The sequence below is a fragment of the Diadema antillarum genome, unplaced genomic scaffold, assembly GCF_040938485.1.
Source record: "Diadema antillarum isolate AM-2024a unplaced genomic scaffold, OU_Dant_1.0 seq00001410_RagTag, whole genome shotgun sequence".
NCBI lineage: Eukaryota > Metazoa > Echinodermata > Echinoidea > Diadematoida > Diadematidae > Diadema > Diadema antillarum.
This window is the reverse complement of record NW_027272164.1, coordinates 358,443-375,719: the sequence shown is the minus strand read 5'-3', so window position 1 is coordinate 375,719 and position 17,277 is coordinate 358,443. Positions and strand designations below refer to the sequence as shown.

Below are 17,277 nucleotides of genomic sequence, written 5' to 3'. Positions count from 1 at the left end.
TGGCGCATCCAGCTCTCGACTCGCTGGTATATCACCTGGCTCGACGGCAGTGCCTTCCCTGCCAGCGGCAGCCCCCGTTGTCAATAAAAACAGACGACCGACATGGGGCGTATCCAGGGAAGGCAACCAATGGCGGCGCGAGCTTTCGTGTTTGCGCCGGATTCGATCCATTGTCTGTGCTCCTGCCTCACAGGGAGGTTGCCAGGTGAACAGAGCTATTTTGAGGTCAATTCTTGTCATTCATTGCCAATGTCATAGATTGATGCGTTTATTGATCACCATCCAATCAATAGAAAAGTCGACATGGATGTCTGTTGATATGAATGTTCCTGTCGTCAAGTGATCATGGAAGATATGAAGAGGGAGAGAGAGGGAGAGAGAGAGGAATAAAAGAATCCATTCATGGATAGATTGGTAGAGAGAGACACAAGGAGATAGAAAATCATCTTTTCTTTAAAGGGGAACTCCAGACGATTTTCATAATTTCACATCATATATTATGTAGTACATAAGCCGACAGGGACATGTATAGATTTGTGAAATTTATCGTTGTCCTTGATCAAAGAACAAATACAAAACAAGACAAAACAAAATGAAACCAAAAAAACAAAAAAAAACACAAATTGCTCTGAACAAGGTTTTTGACATAGGAGCCTCACGAATTCCTGAGAAATAAAGTAATTTCATTAAACAAGTTCGCCTGTGTAGAATCTATGCATGCTTTCTTCTTATGTTCTGCTTCCTTGACCTCCGCTCACGTATTTGTAACATGAGGCTACTATGCCATCATTATTGTTCATTGTGATTTGTTATGAATTTTACAAAACATTCTTAATCCTCGTCCAAATTATTATAAAATTTACAACTCTGTACCCAGTATATAACCAATTCATGTCGTTGTTTAAATGTAAAAATATGAAAATCATCCAGAGTTCTCCTTAAAGCGTCATGACGACAAGAAAGCACCACGCCTTTTCTTATTGCCAGCAGATTTGATGATACGGGAATCAATCCGCGCCCTTAGCGGAACACAACAGAACAAATTAAAGCAGGCAATCAAAGAATGCACAGAGATATGTGACACCAGGTTTTCTACATGGCTTCCTTGTTTGTATCAGGGAGGTGAGACCTCTCACCTCCCTGTTTGTATACAAGAATAAAAACAGAGATAAGATCTGATAATGCAATCAATCGGTCACTGTTAAATGATTAACAGAAAATTAGTTACCCGCTGCGAATAATATCGAAATGTATGTGAACCGGAAGCAGAACATAACAGGACAAAGATAGACAGTCAAAGAGAACACAAGACTATAAAAAAAAATGACACTGGGTATACTATTTCTCTTCATTTTCTGTACACTAGTGAAAATGGAGAAAAGATCTGAGACTAATCGGTTACTGATGAACGTGTTTAATAGCAAATTAGTGGTCCGCTGTGTATCCAGAACTCAAACAGCGATTTTACCGAGTTCAGATCTGGACTAACTGTTACCAACGGCATCATTCAAGCACATATTTATCAGACAAGTGATGTTTGTTATTCCGAAGGTTCGTTAACCCGGAAGTGAAATGAGGTTCGTTATTCTGAAGGATCGTTATTTTGAAAGACACAAATTCCCTACTCCATGTAAAGAGGTTCGTTAATCAGAACATTATACAAGGGACTCATTAATCAAAACATTTGTGGCGTTATTCGAAAGGTTCGTTATTCCGAAGGTTCATTGATCCGAAAACGAAATAACGTTAGTTATTCTGAAGGTTCGTCAATTAAGAAATGAAATAGGTTCGTTATCAACGGTTTATTACGGACAAAACCGAGAGTGAAAAGAAGGTGCCTGAAAACGAAATACGAACCTAATTCCGTTTTCGGATTTGATAACGAACCTCCGAAATAACAACCTTCGGAATAACGACCTAAAACTGTGTCAGACATAGGGGCGCAGCTCCCCCTTTCCTTCCCCACGTCCCACCCCTTTTGCTTCCGTCGGCACTTCATCGTGCTCTCCTTTGCGAATTCCACGAATTCTTCCTCGTACATCCAATGTTGGAAGTGGATTTTTTTTTTCTTCAGTGCACACCCTGAAAACATTATAGGGGAAAAAAAAGCAGAAATCGCCTCACACACAGATTCCAAGAACCTTAAATAGACAGTTCTCAAATGATACACATGCGCGCTTCATGTTTCGTACATTTTATACGTCAAGTTTATTACCATCTGCTGAAGGGATGATACACCCCAAGTTGCGTGTAGTCACATGGATGTGCTCACCATGAGCAGAGGAAACGATTCATTTTCAATTTATATCGATAAGTTGCGGAGGCAATTATTTTCTATTGAACAAAATGAAATAAAACAACTGCGGAATTATGATTTGAAAATTACATACTACAATAATGTACTCTCAGACTTTATCCTAAAAGAGAGTACAAAACGACTTTAAGTGTCAAAATTGATTCTCCACTTGAAAATGAAAAACTAATTTGTCTCTTTACTGATCTGATTAAAATATTACTAATGACATCGTCCCGCAGGCCGCCCCCCCCCCCGAAAAAACAAACAAACAAACAAAAGACCACGCATTCCGCTTCTCTTGGTGTTGGTATCTGTGTCTGTCTGTCTGTCTGTCTGTATATCGTGTTAATCACAGCGAAAAAAAAAAAAAGTATCCATAGATATTGCAAGCCTAATACATCTTCAAGCAAGGGCAGCTGGCCAGATTACGGTATATTGGAATCAGCCGGAGGTCTATTCGTTTATATTCTATGCTTTTCGCAGGGTAATGGTACTTTTTGTTGCTTTGTTTCAATCAAGGACTTGGCGTCTACACTCATTACAAAATAAATCGTCACCTGTCTCTATTCTCAATCAAATGACGATATACCTTTACATTAAAGGCTTATGACTTTCAACGTTAAAATGGCATACTATACCATACACTGCATGCACTGTATGTATGCATGCATGTGTGTGTGAGTGTGTGTGTGTGTGTGTGTGTGTGTGCGAGTACAAACATTACATTCTGACATTAGATAGAAATATAGTTATGATATGCTTTCATCTCTCACCAGTTAAAAAGCATGAACGATTTCACGTGAAAATTGTCATGTTCTTCTGATATAATAAGACATGTTCATAATCATTACATGCTGTGTGCGTCTATTTGTGGGCGTGCGTGTGTGTATATTTGTGTGCTACTTGTAGGCTACCTATTCAGATAAACACTGCAAAGAAAGTTATAAGATTCATCTTAACAGACCCCCTAACATCCACTTCTGGTTCTGTGTCCATGATGATCACTGTTAATGTGAATTAGGTCTTGAGTCAGGAATTCTTTTTAGGTGACGTAATCAGAAATAAATTAAGTCAGCTGAAATAAGCATTTTAAGAATAACTTATGCAAGGTACGCATCGTGCAATAAGCAGGTGCACCGGCTCACTATAATTTATAACAAGATTCGCACAGAGTATACACTCCCATTTTAACGCAGACCTCGGGACCAGCTGCTTTATTATTATTATTATTATTATTATTATTATTATTATTACTATTATTATTATTATTATTATTATTATTATTATTATTATCATCATCATCATTTTTGTCATTGTTATAGCCTAACAAGTAAAGTACATAAATGTATAGGCCTATAGATAATATTCTTTTGACCCAAATTTTTACTTCGTTGAAACGAATATGTCGTTACAACCGTGCTCGTTACAACGGGAGCGAACTGTGCAGTATAGGGGCCTATACTGGCACACCTGTTCATTCCTGGGACATGGCCTACAATGGTACATAACAATGACAGTGGGCCGAATGCATAAAACAAGCAATTGCTTGTAAGCAATTGCTTCAAGCAGAAGCACAAGCTCGTCTAGCAAAAGGTCTAGCTCAAGCAATTGCTTAACTCCATATGCATAACCTGTTATTTGTGCCCATACCTTTTGCTTGTCCCGCACAAGCAATTGCTTGCGTTTTCAACAAAAGGAACGTCACGCCTGTGCGAGCACAAGAACAAAGGCGAGTGTGACAGCATGTATTTGAAAGGATGTGTGTGTGCGAAACATTTCCCGACATAGCAATAGAGCTATGAAATGGCACTCATAAATGCGCACACAGACGCACACACACATCTATACACATACACGTACTGGCTGATTCCAATCACTGCATAATAAATAGAGATAGCCCGGATCTGCCAGATCTCAAGTGGAGAGAGGTCTCCTTGCTCTCCACCGAAGTCAGACATCTACCTGTTTTTCATCACATTTTGCGTGCACCACTGGACATCCCCGTTGTTGAAATGAAAAAGTTTCTAACACTGCTAAAGAGTAATTTCTTGTAGATTTATACCACTACTGCACAAGTGTGGTCTTTCTTGTATGAATGTGAAAATGGTACTTAAAAGGGAACGTACAAGTTAAGCAAAAGCTCAAGTTCATTTTACAGAGCTTGGAAAATCGTAAGCAATTGCTAGCAAGAACAAGCAAAAGGTATGTTTTATGCATACGTTTTTAAGCAAACACTTGGTCTCTAAGCAATTGCTTGCGGGCAGCAAGCAATTGCTTGTGCTTGCTGGCAAAAGCTTCTGCTTGCAAGCAATTGCTTGTTTTTATGCATATACGGATTCGAGTAAAAGGCTAGCACAAGCAATTGCTAGCGTTTATGCATCCGGCCCATGACCGTCATAATTGAAAGGTTCTAAGGTGTTATTCTATGAACCCAGGCCTGTCCTGCAATTTCGAAATATGTGCATTAGATATAGTCAAAGGTGTCTAAAATTTTAGCCATTGTGGCCCCTACTTCATCTGATTTTACTGTTGATGACATCACGGAAGGCAGTCCAGAGTGTTGTTATTTTATTACGGTCTGCACGAAAAAATTAATCTTGCACAGAATTATCAAATAATCTGCAAATACACATTTTGATTTTTTTTTTAAAGTCTAGAATTTGCGATGTGTAAACCTATACGGATCGGTGGAAGTCAACATTCGATGGCTGTCAGGTGACCTATTAATTAAAAAAGCAACCATTTTAGTTACGTTGCGAACTGTGATGGGAACTTTTCACATCTTGCTGCGCACAGCGGTCTGCAGTCAAAGGAGCCACGCTGACATGGAAAACATTCCCACACGGTATTGTAGCTCTCAACTCTACTCTCTTGTCGCTCAAGGACGTCCTTTTTAATATACCGACTGGGGGAACCGGTGCGTGGCATGAACATAATGTGTAACATTAGTGTGAATCTATATTGTTCAGTAATATTTAAAGACATTATAAAGAGATCGTGCAAATACCAGACGGCCAGTTGAGACACTGCTTTACAGGCGAAGACACGCATGTGTGGGAAACAAGGAAGCAATATAATACGCCTCGTGACGGCGTTTGTCATCATGTAAGATAAATGCATGGGCTTACTTCAAATGTGCATTTTGCTTTACCTTGGTCGTTTTATTTCATTGATCTGATGTTCCTTGTGTAATGTTTGTAATAAAAAAAAAATGGTTTTGTGACCCCGTTCTAACCTTAAAGGAGTATCTTGCTTGATGAAGTATGAAAATTCTCCTTGAATAACTTAAGTGGGATAAAAGCTGAAATATAATTTGTAGCGCCTTTCTGTGCTTCTAAACATGCCAATAACAGTTCGTCATAATCTGATAATGTCATTTTTACACTGATCTCAATCAATGTGAAAAAAAAAATGAATAAATGAAGCGAGGCATATAGAGAATTGTGCAAAAATTGTCAAGTCGACCAACAAGTTCTTGTTGCAAAGTGAAGTAATTAACAGCATGTACCTTAATATCTGTCCAATGGTATACTACAAAAACATCACGTGTTTTAAAGGCGTAATTTACCATTTGCAGATGAATAAAAAACCCAGCATTGGTGCTTCAAAATAGTTCTAGAATGTGAGCTAGCGATAGAAACAACCAATGTAAAAAATGAATCTGTATAATTGATGTTAAGCATTGTCAAATATACAAAATGTGAACAATACTCATAATAAAAATTTTTCCAGACTAAACCGTCTCTACAGTTATGGCTTATTGAGAAAAATAGTGATATCTCCTTATATTTTAGGCTTTGTTACGAAAATCTTATATGGTAGGATGTTTTTTGACACAACTGAAATACAAATATACGTCAAATGTGATGTCGTGAACATTTTTGAAATCACTGCTCCAAAGGTAAACAGGACCTTTAAGTCGATACGTTGATATGCAGAAAAGCTTTCAATATCTGGTCATGTCGGCAAATGAACGAGGCTTCGAAAGTGTGAAAACTCGGCTAATTGAATATAACTATCCAAACTATCCAGAACTGAGCATGATTTAGAGTGAAGTGATTAAAAAGTGATGGTGACAAGAATTGGTATAATACGTCAAAATCAGTCCTCTATCCTGAATGATCATTTTGACGTCTCGTCCGCTTCGCTGTAACAGTCGGAGGATGATTATTGGTGATCTTGTAAAGACATTCAATACAACGGGGCCATCCCACTAGACCGACACCCACGAATCATACAGCCCACGAGTTCGACATTGAAAACAGGTCCATGAGTCATACAGCTCACGAGTCATACAGCCGTTGAGTTCGACACTAGGCAAATAAAGCCGATGAGTTCGACACTAAGTAAAAACAGCCCACAAGTTCGGCAGATACAAAACGGGGCTTAATGTGTCGGTCTCGTGGGCTTGTAAGCTTAGTGTCTCCAGGTCCACACTAAACCGTCTACAGTTATGGTTTATCGAGAAAAATAGTGATATCTCCTTATATCTTATGCTTTGTTGCGAAAATCTTATATGGTAGGATGTTATGTGGGCTTGTAAGCTTAGTGTCGAACTGATGGGCTGTATGACTCGTGAGCTGTATAGCTCATGGGCTGTATGACTTGTGATCTGTATGACTCGTGGGTGACGGTCTCGTGACGTGCACCCAATACAACTGACATTGTTAATGTTGGTCAGATTATCGATTTTTTTTTCTTTGAGAGTGACGTTAATTCGACTCCGTCGAGAGAAAACGGTGTCTGAATATTACACTATCGCCTGCACATATCGTGTTAGCGGTTTGAATTGGTTATTATTACTATTTTTTAATCGTGATTACTATGAATACAAAGCAGGTCAGGGAGATTTTTTTTAATGGCTTTCGAGATCGGTCAATGACCCTTGCTGACCCCTTTGACTGTAACTCGATAGGTCGTCCCTGCATGGATTGTCCATTGGCACGGATTAATACCTTCAGCATACTAAGGGGTCAACATCAACGCCATTTAGCAATTACTTCGTTTGAGTGTGCAAGTTATACGGCATGCTCATGCATGCACTAATCCAATGAAATTTCGTTGCTATAGAATGACAGAGTCAGTTTGAAAAAAATGGTTGCGATTAATATGTTTCATCAAGGCACCTCCGAAAATCGCCACGAAATAGACGCTGTGTACGAATAACACTAGAGACGATTTTAGGGTTCGAAACCCACGTGGATGGAATGTTTAGGATTAAAAACGGGTGAATGGAGCTGGGGAAACTCGTGTTCCGCTGCTTTTTATACACGCCTTATCTATCTACACTTACCATTACAGTATTTACCTTTGCAGTTCTTTGATATTGAGAGTGAGACAATGAAATATTCTTGTACAAATGCATGGACGTTTTCTCCATGTCTCAAAAGCATTAATGTTACACTGTTTTTTAAAATCTTTTTGAATATTCTAATCATCACCAACTTTAAGAACGTCTTCGTCATCATCATCATCATGAATATCATCTTCATCATCGACAACGACACTGATGATGTGTACTTCCACGTTGCGTCGGTATGGTTGTGGCAGCATTGCTACTCTTACCATCGTCTCGTAGTCATCATAATCAAAAGAATATTAATGGCTTGGCTGTTCTTTCACTCAATAAACTGGACCTCCACCACTACCAACCGCTTGCTTATAACCTCTGACTAGTTTGCTTTGTTTGGCCTAGAGGTAATAAATGCGCTACTCAAGCAGTACCGCATACTAGCAAGTATTCGATGAGAGGCACCCTCTTTGCCCATGATGATTACACTTCGTCGAGCGAAATTCACGTCATGAATAATTCACATTCACGAAGACGTGCCAGCAACTAGCTAGCTATTTACAATTGATGTACTTCATTTTCATAGCAACCACATGAACTCATTTGCATCTGTATCATTTTGTGTTTTTTTCCTGTTGCTAACTTGATTCTATGTTTGTTTGATACTTTTCGGGTAGTATTTAAAGGGGAACTATACTTCATGCAATTTTGTTGTTGTTTTGCCTTTGCGATGTCATTGACGTGAGCAATTGTAAGCGACGAATACACCCTGTTTTGTCTACTTCAATCAAACGAGGTTCTAATCAAAGCAGATTCTTCTGCTTTGATAAAATGAGATACATGACGATTTATTTCACTGACAACAACGTCACAATATATCACCTGCCTGACCTACTTTCCAACATACACCACAGTCACAAGGTTAACTGTTGTTATTTTTGTTTTCGTTATTTCAGCGGAACGTGGGGAGAATTAATAAGTCACAAAGAAAATGGCAATATTTTCTGCCATTATGGAATACTGTCGTTTGCTTGGAGCGATTACATACTGTTTAACACTTTAGCACCCAAAATATCATAAGCCGTGTCAAACTTTTCTCGGCGTGCTTTTACTCTCTGGAGGACGCGGTGACGCTAAACTCCTAAATGTTGTACAATGATGATAAAGGCGTCCATTTTCACATACCCACATCTCACACGCACACTCATGAAAACTCAAAGAAACACCGTCACACACACACACACACACACACACTAACAACGCACAAACACAGAACCGTGTACAGGACGTGCAGTCGCCGACGTTCGGGGCCGAAGGGTTAAAGGGATAGTACAGTATTGGTGGAGATGAAAATTAGGCTTTTGAATTTTTGCGAGATACCAAGAAAACACTTATGATATAATACAGAGTAACCATTTTAAGAGAATTCAAACTTTATTTGATGAAAATTGGGTTTGGAATGACTGTAATGTCCAAAAACAAAGTAAAACAAAGCCATCGTAACAAATTGTGGGTCCCACACTTTATGAGAATTGCTTTTTTTATATCTCAGCCATTTTAAAACCAATTGCTCTTTCATATTTCATAAGAGGTTTCTCCTTATCTCACTTATTAATGTTGTAAACCTGAATCCCCACCTCAACCAGTACTGTACAGCCCCTTTAACGATGTTGTTGCCTGCTCGGTAAGTGCTGCCTCGAGACACGTTTCACGAGGGCCGCCGTGACAATGACTAGCTGACGCCGGCAAAATTACAATCACGCCCTCAAGTGGCACATGTGCGCACACACAGATGTCGGGAGCTTCAGCGAAGAATGGTGATACGACTTGTACAGCAGACACAGTGAAATACTTAGCATCATTCAGCGGAACATTGTCCGTAAGCGTTAAAGATGGAATCGGCTGAAACCGGCTCTATCTGGGACATGAAAGTATCATTAAGAATATTCGTCAAACATTAAAGTGTTTACTAGATCCGTTTTATTGCATTTCCGAAAATATCTTGCACAATGTAAGAAATTATAATGCACATACTCGTAATGTTTACCCTGAAGTATAATATATCGATGGGATCTTGCACAAAGATCGTTGTCACACTTGCTCCTATACTTAATGAAATGTTCATTGGCAGTATCGTATGAGACAACTTTGCCAGAAGACGAAGATTTTACAAGGGCTTCAAATAGTTAAATGAATATCTTTGGGTGTATTCGAAATTTGACGGTAGGCCTGTATTTCGATACTTTGTGATTTCATTATTTTCACGCCGTAAAATATGAGTTATACCTACCCATGTTTGTTACTTTTTATTCTAGAGAAAGAAGAATATACAAACTGTGATATATGCAAGTTGTTACATCCAATATTTTCATTGAAACGGCTGGCAGAACGTCGTTCATTGACAGTATGGCCTTTCAAAGGTGTCAAAGTTTATGAAAGTTATTGTGGCAAAGCGCCTATGGTTCTGTAAACAAGTTTAGTAATGAGGATGTACCGCGAGGTACAGATAACTATTTGTATTCATTGCTATGTCAACTATATTACTCGTGAAATTGATATATAGTCTGCCTTGAGATGGAATAAGAGGTCTACGAAGGTTAACTACGTAACTGCACGGTGGAGTGAAACGCAGAAGGTTTATGTTTTAGTGGTGGCTTCAATGTTTTAGTGGTCGCTTTAAACATAAGAGGAAACCTAACTCCTGGTTACATCAATAAGAATGAAAGGTGGAAATAATTTGATCTTTGTTTGGCATTGTCCCTCTATCAGATTAGTATTCCTCTTGTTCATCCTCGTCGTTCGGGTCGACGGAGTCCATGCCGACCTCTTCGTAGTCTTTCTCCAAGGCTGCCATGTCTTCACGGGCCTCGGAGAATTCTCCCTCTTCCATACCCTCTCCCACGTACCAGTGGACGAAGGCACGCTTGGCGTACATCAGATCGAACTTGTGGTCCAGACGAGCCCAGGCCTCGGCGATGGCCGTGGTGTTGCTCAGCATGCACACGGCACGCTGGACCTTGGCCAGATCGCCACCCGGCACAACGGTCGGTGGCTGGTAGTTGATGCCGACCTTGAAACCAGTTGGGCACCAGTCGACGAACTGGATGGTGCGCTTGGTCTTGATGGTAGCAATGGCAGCGTTGACATCCTTGGGGACGACGTCACCACGGTACAGCAGACAGCAGGCCATGTACTTGCCGTGACGAGGATCACATTTCACCATCTGGTTGGCGGCCTCGAAGCAGGCGTTGGTAATCTCGGCAACGGTCAGCTGCTCATGGTAGGCCTTCTCGGCAGAGATGACCGGAGAGTATGTCGCAAGTGGGAAGTGGATGCGAGGATACGGCACCAAGTTGGTCTGGAACTCAGTCAGGTCCACGTTGAGCGCACCGTCGAAACGCAAAGACGCTGTGATTGAAGACACGACTTGCGCAATGAGACGGTTAAGATTGGTATACGTCGGACGCTCGATGTCGAGGTTGCGCCGACAGATGTCGTAGATGGCTTCATTGTCGACCATGAAGGCGCAGTCAGAGTGCTCCAGCGTCGTGTGAGTGGTCAAGATTGAGTTGTATGGTTCAACGACGGCCGAGGCGATCTGAGGCGCCGGGTATATGGAGAATTCGAGCTTGGACTTCTTTCCGTAGTCGACGGAGAGTCGCTCCATGAGCAGAGAGGTGAAGCCAGAGCCGGTTCCACCGCCGAAGCTGTGGAAGATGAGGAATCCCTGAAGACCGGTGCACTGGTCTGCCTATTAGTGACAGGGGTAAAAAAAGGTTTAGATACAAACGATCATGTTCTCTAAAATATCTTTGTCTTTCTCTATCAATATATATCTATCAAGCCATTTATATTCCTGCTGCTCCCCGAGGAAACTTGAAAATTTCAAGAGCATTGCTTTATTGACCTTCAGTAAGAGTTACGACACTGTGATTTTTACGACATTGCTCTGTCGAGGAAGGAGACCTCCATCCCCTTGTCTTTCCCTATCCTGTCTACCTTACCCCTATAAAACTCCCACTCTTCCTGTTCAATCCCTTAATTGTCACACTCTCGTCCTTCTCTCTTCACTGCCGCCCCCCCCCCCCCCAAGATGACAATCTGCAAATCAAATCTGTCTTTAAAGGACAAGTCCACCTTCATGTACATGTGGATTGAGTGAATGCAACAATATTAGTAGAACACATCAGTGAAAGTTTGAGGAAAATCTGACAATCCGTTCAAAGATTATGAATTTTTTAAGTATCTGCGCAATTACTGCTGGATGAGAAGACTACTACAGCGTGTGATGTCACATGCGTACAACGATATAATGAAAATAAAAACAGAATTTCACAAAATTTTACTTTTTAAATAAAGTGCACATTTCTTGGAATTGTTACTGATGTACGGTAAGGATAATATTATTCCCCTTGCCTTCTGAAAGAGAGAAGTCGAGCGTTCTTTTGTTATGCGAGATAAGTGAAAATAAGGTGAATTTTCTTCATACTGTCTTTATCCCGTTGTACTCATGTGACATCACAAGCTATAGTAGTCTTCTCATCCAGCCATGACTGAGCAGAAACTTTAAAAATTCATAACTTTTGAACGGATTGTCGGATTTTCCTCAAACTCTCACTGATGTGTTCTACTAATATTGCTGCATTCACTCAACCTAAATGTCTATGAAGATGAACTTGTCCTTTAACGTTCTTGAGATTATCCCTCCAATAACTTCATGACTCTCGAAGCTACCAAGAGTTTCTTATTTGTTTTACTTCGTTACGAACTCGAGACAGCTACAAATGTATAAAAATGGGAGGGTAGGATCATTGTAGCCCCCATTTATGGTCTCAGGAAAGTATATAACACTTGCTTGCATGTGGTGGTTATATTCCATCTAAATATAAGATTGATAGAATACATAGAATACTCACAAGCTTTCGAACTCTGTCGAGCACAATATCTATCTGCTCTTTGCCGACGGTGTAGTGACCACGGGCGTAGTTGTTGGCGGCATCCTCCTTGCCAGTGATCAACTGCTCAGGATGGAACAGCTGGCGGTAGGTTCCGGTACGGACTTCATCTGTGAAAGAAATAAAAGAGATGACTGATGTAGATGGAATGTAGGTGAAAATGTTTAAGGACATAACTGAAAGCACTTAAAGGACAAGTTCACCTTTATAAACATAAGGATTGAGAGAATGTAGCAATATTAGTAGAACACATCATTGAAAGTTTGAGGAAAATCAGACAATCCGTTCAAAAGTTATGAATTTTTAAAATTTTTGTGCAGCAACCACTGGATGAGAAGACTACTGCAGTGTATGAATAACTTGCGTACAACAATATAAGGAAAATATAAAGAGAATTTCACAAAATTCCATCTTTTGAAAAAAGTACATATTCCCCTGACTCGTTACCGACAAATGTTATGGGCAATATTATTCCCCCTGCCTTTAGAAAGAGGCAAGTCAAGAGCTCTTTTATTATGCGAAAAAAGTGAAAATAAGTTGAATTTTCTTTTACATTTTCTTTATACTGTTGTACGCATATGACTCACAAGCTGTAGTAGTCTCCTCATCCAGCGGTTCCGACACAAAAATTTTAAAAATTCATAACTTTTGCATCGATTGTCCAATTTTCCTCAAACTTTCACTGATGTGTTCTCCTAATATTGTTGCATTCTCTCAATCCTTATGTTTATGAAGGTGAACTTGTCCTTTAACATGCATTGTGCGGCTCTTGTTAGGACCCTCGTCTATAAAGCAACAATGAAAGAATAAACAAGCATAAAAATACTATTGACTTGCTCCAACGTCATTCATAACATCTCGAATGTGCCACAGACCTTGGCCTTTTGCTGCTTACTTTTTGCTTTTTGCCTTTTGCTTTCGCTTCTCGGCCTTTTGGCTAAGATCATGTGTAGTATCATATGTAGACCTGGATACTGCAAGATGGGAATGATCAATACGCCTGCACCCACTGGCTGTACATATGAAAGTGAGATTACAGGGAGATAAAGAAAATGATATGATTTGGAACGTATTATGTTTCTAACGCTATCGACCTCTTAAAGGTTAAACGATAATATTGTAAGGGCTGCAAAAGAGGAAGTGCTAACTCTCAGCTGGACATGAATGTAGGGTCTTGGATTATTATAATACCTATAAGACACACGTGAAATATAGATAATTTAGATATATCTTAAACACCGAGGATTATAGGATTTTTTTTCGGGAAAACATTTTGCCTGGCTTTACATCGAACTTTCTCTTTTATTAGGGAGATGATTAACTGTTCAGCTAAATGGATCGGGGTGTTTTTGTTTTTCTTTCATTTAGGCCAGATTCTATACTGAAGAAAAATCACTGAAATGTCTTTTGTGAAATTTGCCGTTTCTTATTAGCGCTAGGTGAGGTATCAGTCCTATCAGTTATGCTTTTATTTTTTTCCAAAGTATTAATGGCATATTAGAATTGATTGTAGTGGAATATTTGTCAGAATTCTGATCTGTGCTATTGCAGCCATTCAAACATTCATGGAATTTAGATGATCTTGGTGACATATATCCGATAAAGGGTTATGTTACGCGAAGACTAGTGATTTAAAACTGCATTTTGATCAGAACAAATCGTACCGATGACGGTCGGCTCGAGGTCGACGAACACGGCCCGCGGGACGTGTTTGCCTGCGCCGGTCTCGCTGAAGAAAGTGTTGAAGGAGTCGTCGCTTCCGCCACGGGAGTGGTCACTCGGCATCTGGCCATCGGGCTGGATGCCGTGCTCCAGACAGTACAACTCCCAGCATGCATTGCCGATCTGGACACCGGCTTGTCCAACGTGGATAGAGATACACTCACGCTGTAAGACAGACACGAGGAAAAATGTGATCTTTATAACCAACACGGAACAAGAATCCTTTCCACAGCAGGCATCCACAGAAGGGTTAAATAATGTCTGTGGCACGCATTGCATGACGAAAATAAATGACTCTCTTCAGACAATGGCATTTCAAGGAAGTATTAGCGATAGGCAAATAAACTAAGGAAACATTGTCGGCGTGGATAAAGACACAATGAGCACACGAAGGAGGAAGTATGGATGTTCAAAGGATTGTAGGAAAAACCGCCCATATTCATGTAGGCCTACCCCGTTTCAGCGTGCATAGTGTGTGGATCTTTTCCAAACAAGCTTCTTTGGTATCATGGTATCATATCTTATATAGAACTTCGGATCCCGTTTTCTTCGATATCTGTGACTGCTCATGGACTATTATGGGGAGCTGACTTCAAGAAAAGAGGAACAAGTCAACAGAACCATAATTTTCGAGCCGATACTATAAGTAATATGAGCATAGATATGACATATTTCATTGCGTGTGCTCTAGCGATATAGTATCATGTTGCGATTTAGACCAGCCCGCTGGCTTCAGATAGCAAATGGATAGTGCGCGTTTCCTCGAGGAGGAGAGGATGACCATAAAAGGTCACTTCAAAGGGCCAGTGAAGAACTGGTCCATTCTCTTCATGACCAAAATCGGCCGTTCAGAACCGACAGGGGCGTTAGCGCGCTAAGACGACAGTATGTATATTCCTCTTGATCTCAAACGACAGAATGTTGTAAAAGGTGAAAGCACTCTCGGATTTACTTGATTTTCTCTGCAAACATACTACACACACAGCGCCACTTGTACATTAAATATTTGCATCAAACAATGTACATCTGAAATGACAAACTGAATTTAATCAATATAATAAAATCGGACATATATAACCGTTTAGATTTTCCGCAGTTGTACCAAAAGAAATGCAAAGCTATGGAATTTTCAGTTTCGCAAAACCTCCCCAACAGTAATGACAGTCACAGTAACACAAAGTAAATAAGATGTTGACGACGTCACAGTCTCACAAGTCCATTTCTTTTACAAACAAATCTTCACCAAATATCCCTTTTCGTTACTTAAAATAATAAAAAGGCATCTTTTACTTTAACATTTCCTTGAGTTGCAATAATTAGCAAGGATGAATTGGAGAAAGAGAAGGGGTAGCGTTATAGTTGCCTGAATATTGACAAAATATATCTCACATAATTGACACATATAAATATATGTTCAAACTAATGAGACATGTGCGAACTAAGGACATTTATCCTCTTTTCACATGTGCGTATCATGGGCCCATGCAACTCTTACACGAAAGCATGTTGAAATATAACATTCCATGTAAACTTCTTTTGTCGTGTCAGACTTTGATGGAAATCCCCATCCTTCTCTCTTTGTGTGTTTCTTGAGTCTTTTTTTTTTATTAAATCAACTTTGACGCTCGGAGTGTCTTCCCTCATGAGGAAGTAGTACGCAATTAAGGTTGGCAGCGAGACTTGTATCCTGCTCAAACTTGAACCGGAGCCACCTCCAAGCGCATATATTGTTAAAGGGTGTGTACAGTTCTGGTCGAGGTGAGGATTTAGCTTTTAAAATTTTGCAAGATATTCCGAAACCACTCTATGAGATGTCAAAGAGCATGCAATATTCTAAGGGGTATCAAAAGTTTATTTGATGAAAATCGGTTTTGAAGTGGCTGAGATATCCAAAAACAAGGTGAAACAAAGAGATCCTAATAAAGTTGTAACCTGTGGTATTTTATTATTATCACTTTTTTTTTGATATCTCAGCCATTTGAAAACCAATTTTCATCAAATAAACGTTGAATCCTTCTTAAAATTGCATGCTCTTTCATATTTCATAACAGGTTTCTCATTATCTCACTTAGGAATGTAAAAAATATGAATCCCCACCTCAACCAGTACTGTACAGCACCTTTAAAGGACAAATTCAACCAAACGTATACTATGTGTGGATTGAGTGAATGCAGCAATGTAGAACACATCAATGAAAGTTTGAGGAAAATCGGACAATGGAGCGTTCAACAGTTATAAAGTCTTAAAGATTCTGTGCAGCCATCGCTGGATAAGAAGACTACTATTCAGTCTGTGATGTCACGTATAGATAACAATTAATAATGAAAAAAAAAACTCAGCATACCTTCATATTTCTAGAAAAATGACAGAGTGCTTGTCTTACCTCTTAGAAAGCGGGGGGGGGGGGGACGACATCATTCTTGACATGTTTCAGTAACAAGTCGAGGGAATTAAAAAATGAAATTTTGTGGAATGTTCTTTTTCTTTGTGTCGTTGTAGGCCTGCATGATGTGACATCACAAGCTGTCAGTAGTCGTGTCATCCTGCGAAGGCTGCACAAGAACTTCAACAATTCTTTGAACGGATTGTCCGATTTTCCTCAAACTTTCACTGATGCGTTCTAATAATACTAGCAGCACCCGTGGAAATCCACGGGTCTGAGGGGTTTAATTTTTTTTTCTCATAATACGATTTTGCACATTTTTATTGAAGAAATAAAAAGAAAAGTCTTCTCATTCTATCGTTAATTGTGCCGTCTTCTAAATGACCACCCTTCCCAGAAATTTTATAATACATTTTTTGTAGTATATGCCAGGCGATCCGGTCCATTGGTAGGGATCATTCCTGCCACTACTTGCTTTTATTATAGAACTTGAGTTTCGAGGGGTTATTTGCACCCGTTGAAGTCCAACAGTTGTCTTGTTGCCCCTCACCCCTCCCCCCCCCCCTCACGCACACACACATTTCCACCTCCGCAGGGCAAAAAACAAAAACATTCAGGGAAAAATCACCAA

At 39.9% G+C, this 17,277-nt stretch overlaps 1 protein-coding gene across 1 annotated transcript; it reads right to left on the bottom strand.

The window, feature by feature from the left end:
* Positions 1 to 9,543: 9,543 nt before the first annotated feature.
* On the bottom strand, positions 9,544 to 16,613 carry LOC139709119 (tubulin alpha-1C chain-like). Its single transcript, XM_071621080.1, has 4 exons — positions 16,608 to 16,613; positions 14,206 to 14,428; positions 12,503 to 12,651; positions 9,544 to 11,337 (listed from the first exon to the last, which is right to left on the bottom strand). Exons 1-4 carry the CDS (start codon positions 16,611 to 16,613, stop codon positions 10,357 to 10,359), a joined length of 1,359 nt encoding a protein of 452 aa, XP_071477181.1. The 3' UTR covers positions 9,544 to 10,356.
* Positions 16,614 to 17,277: the final 664 nt, after the last annotated feature.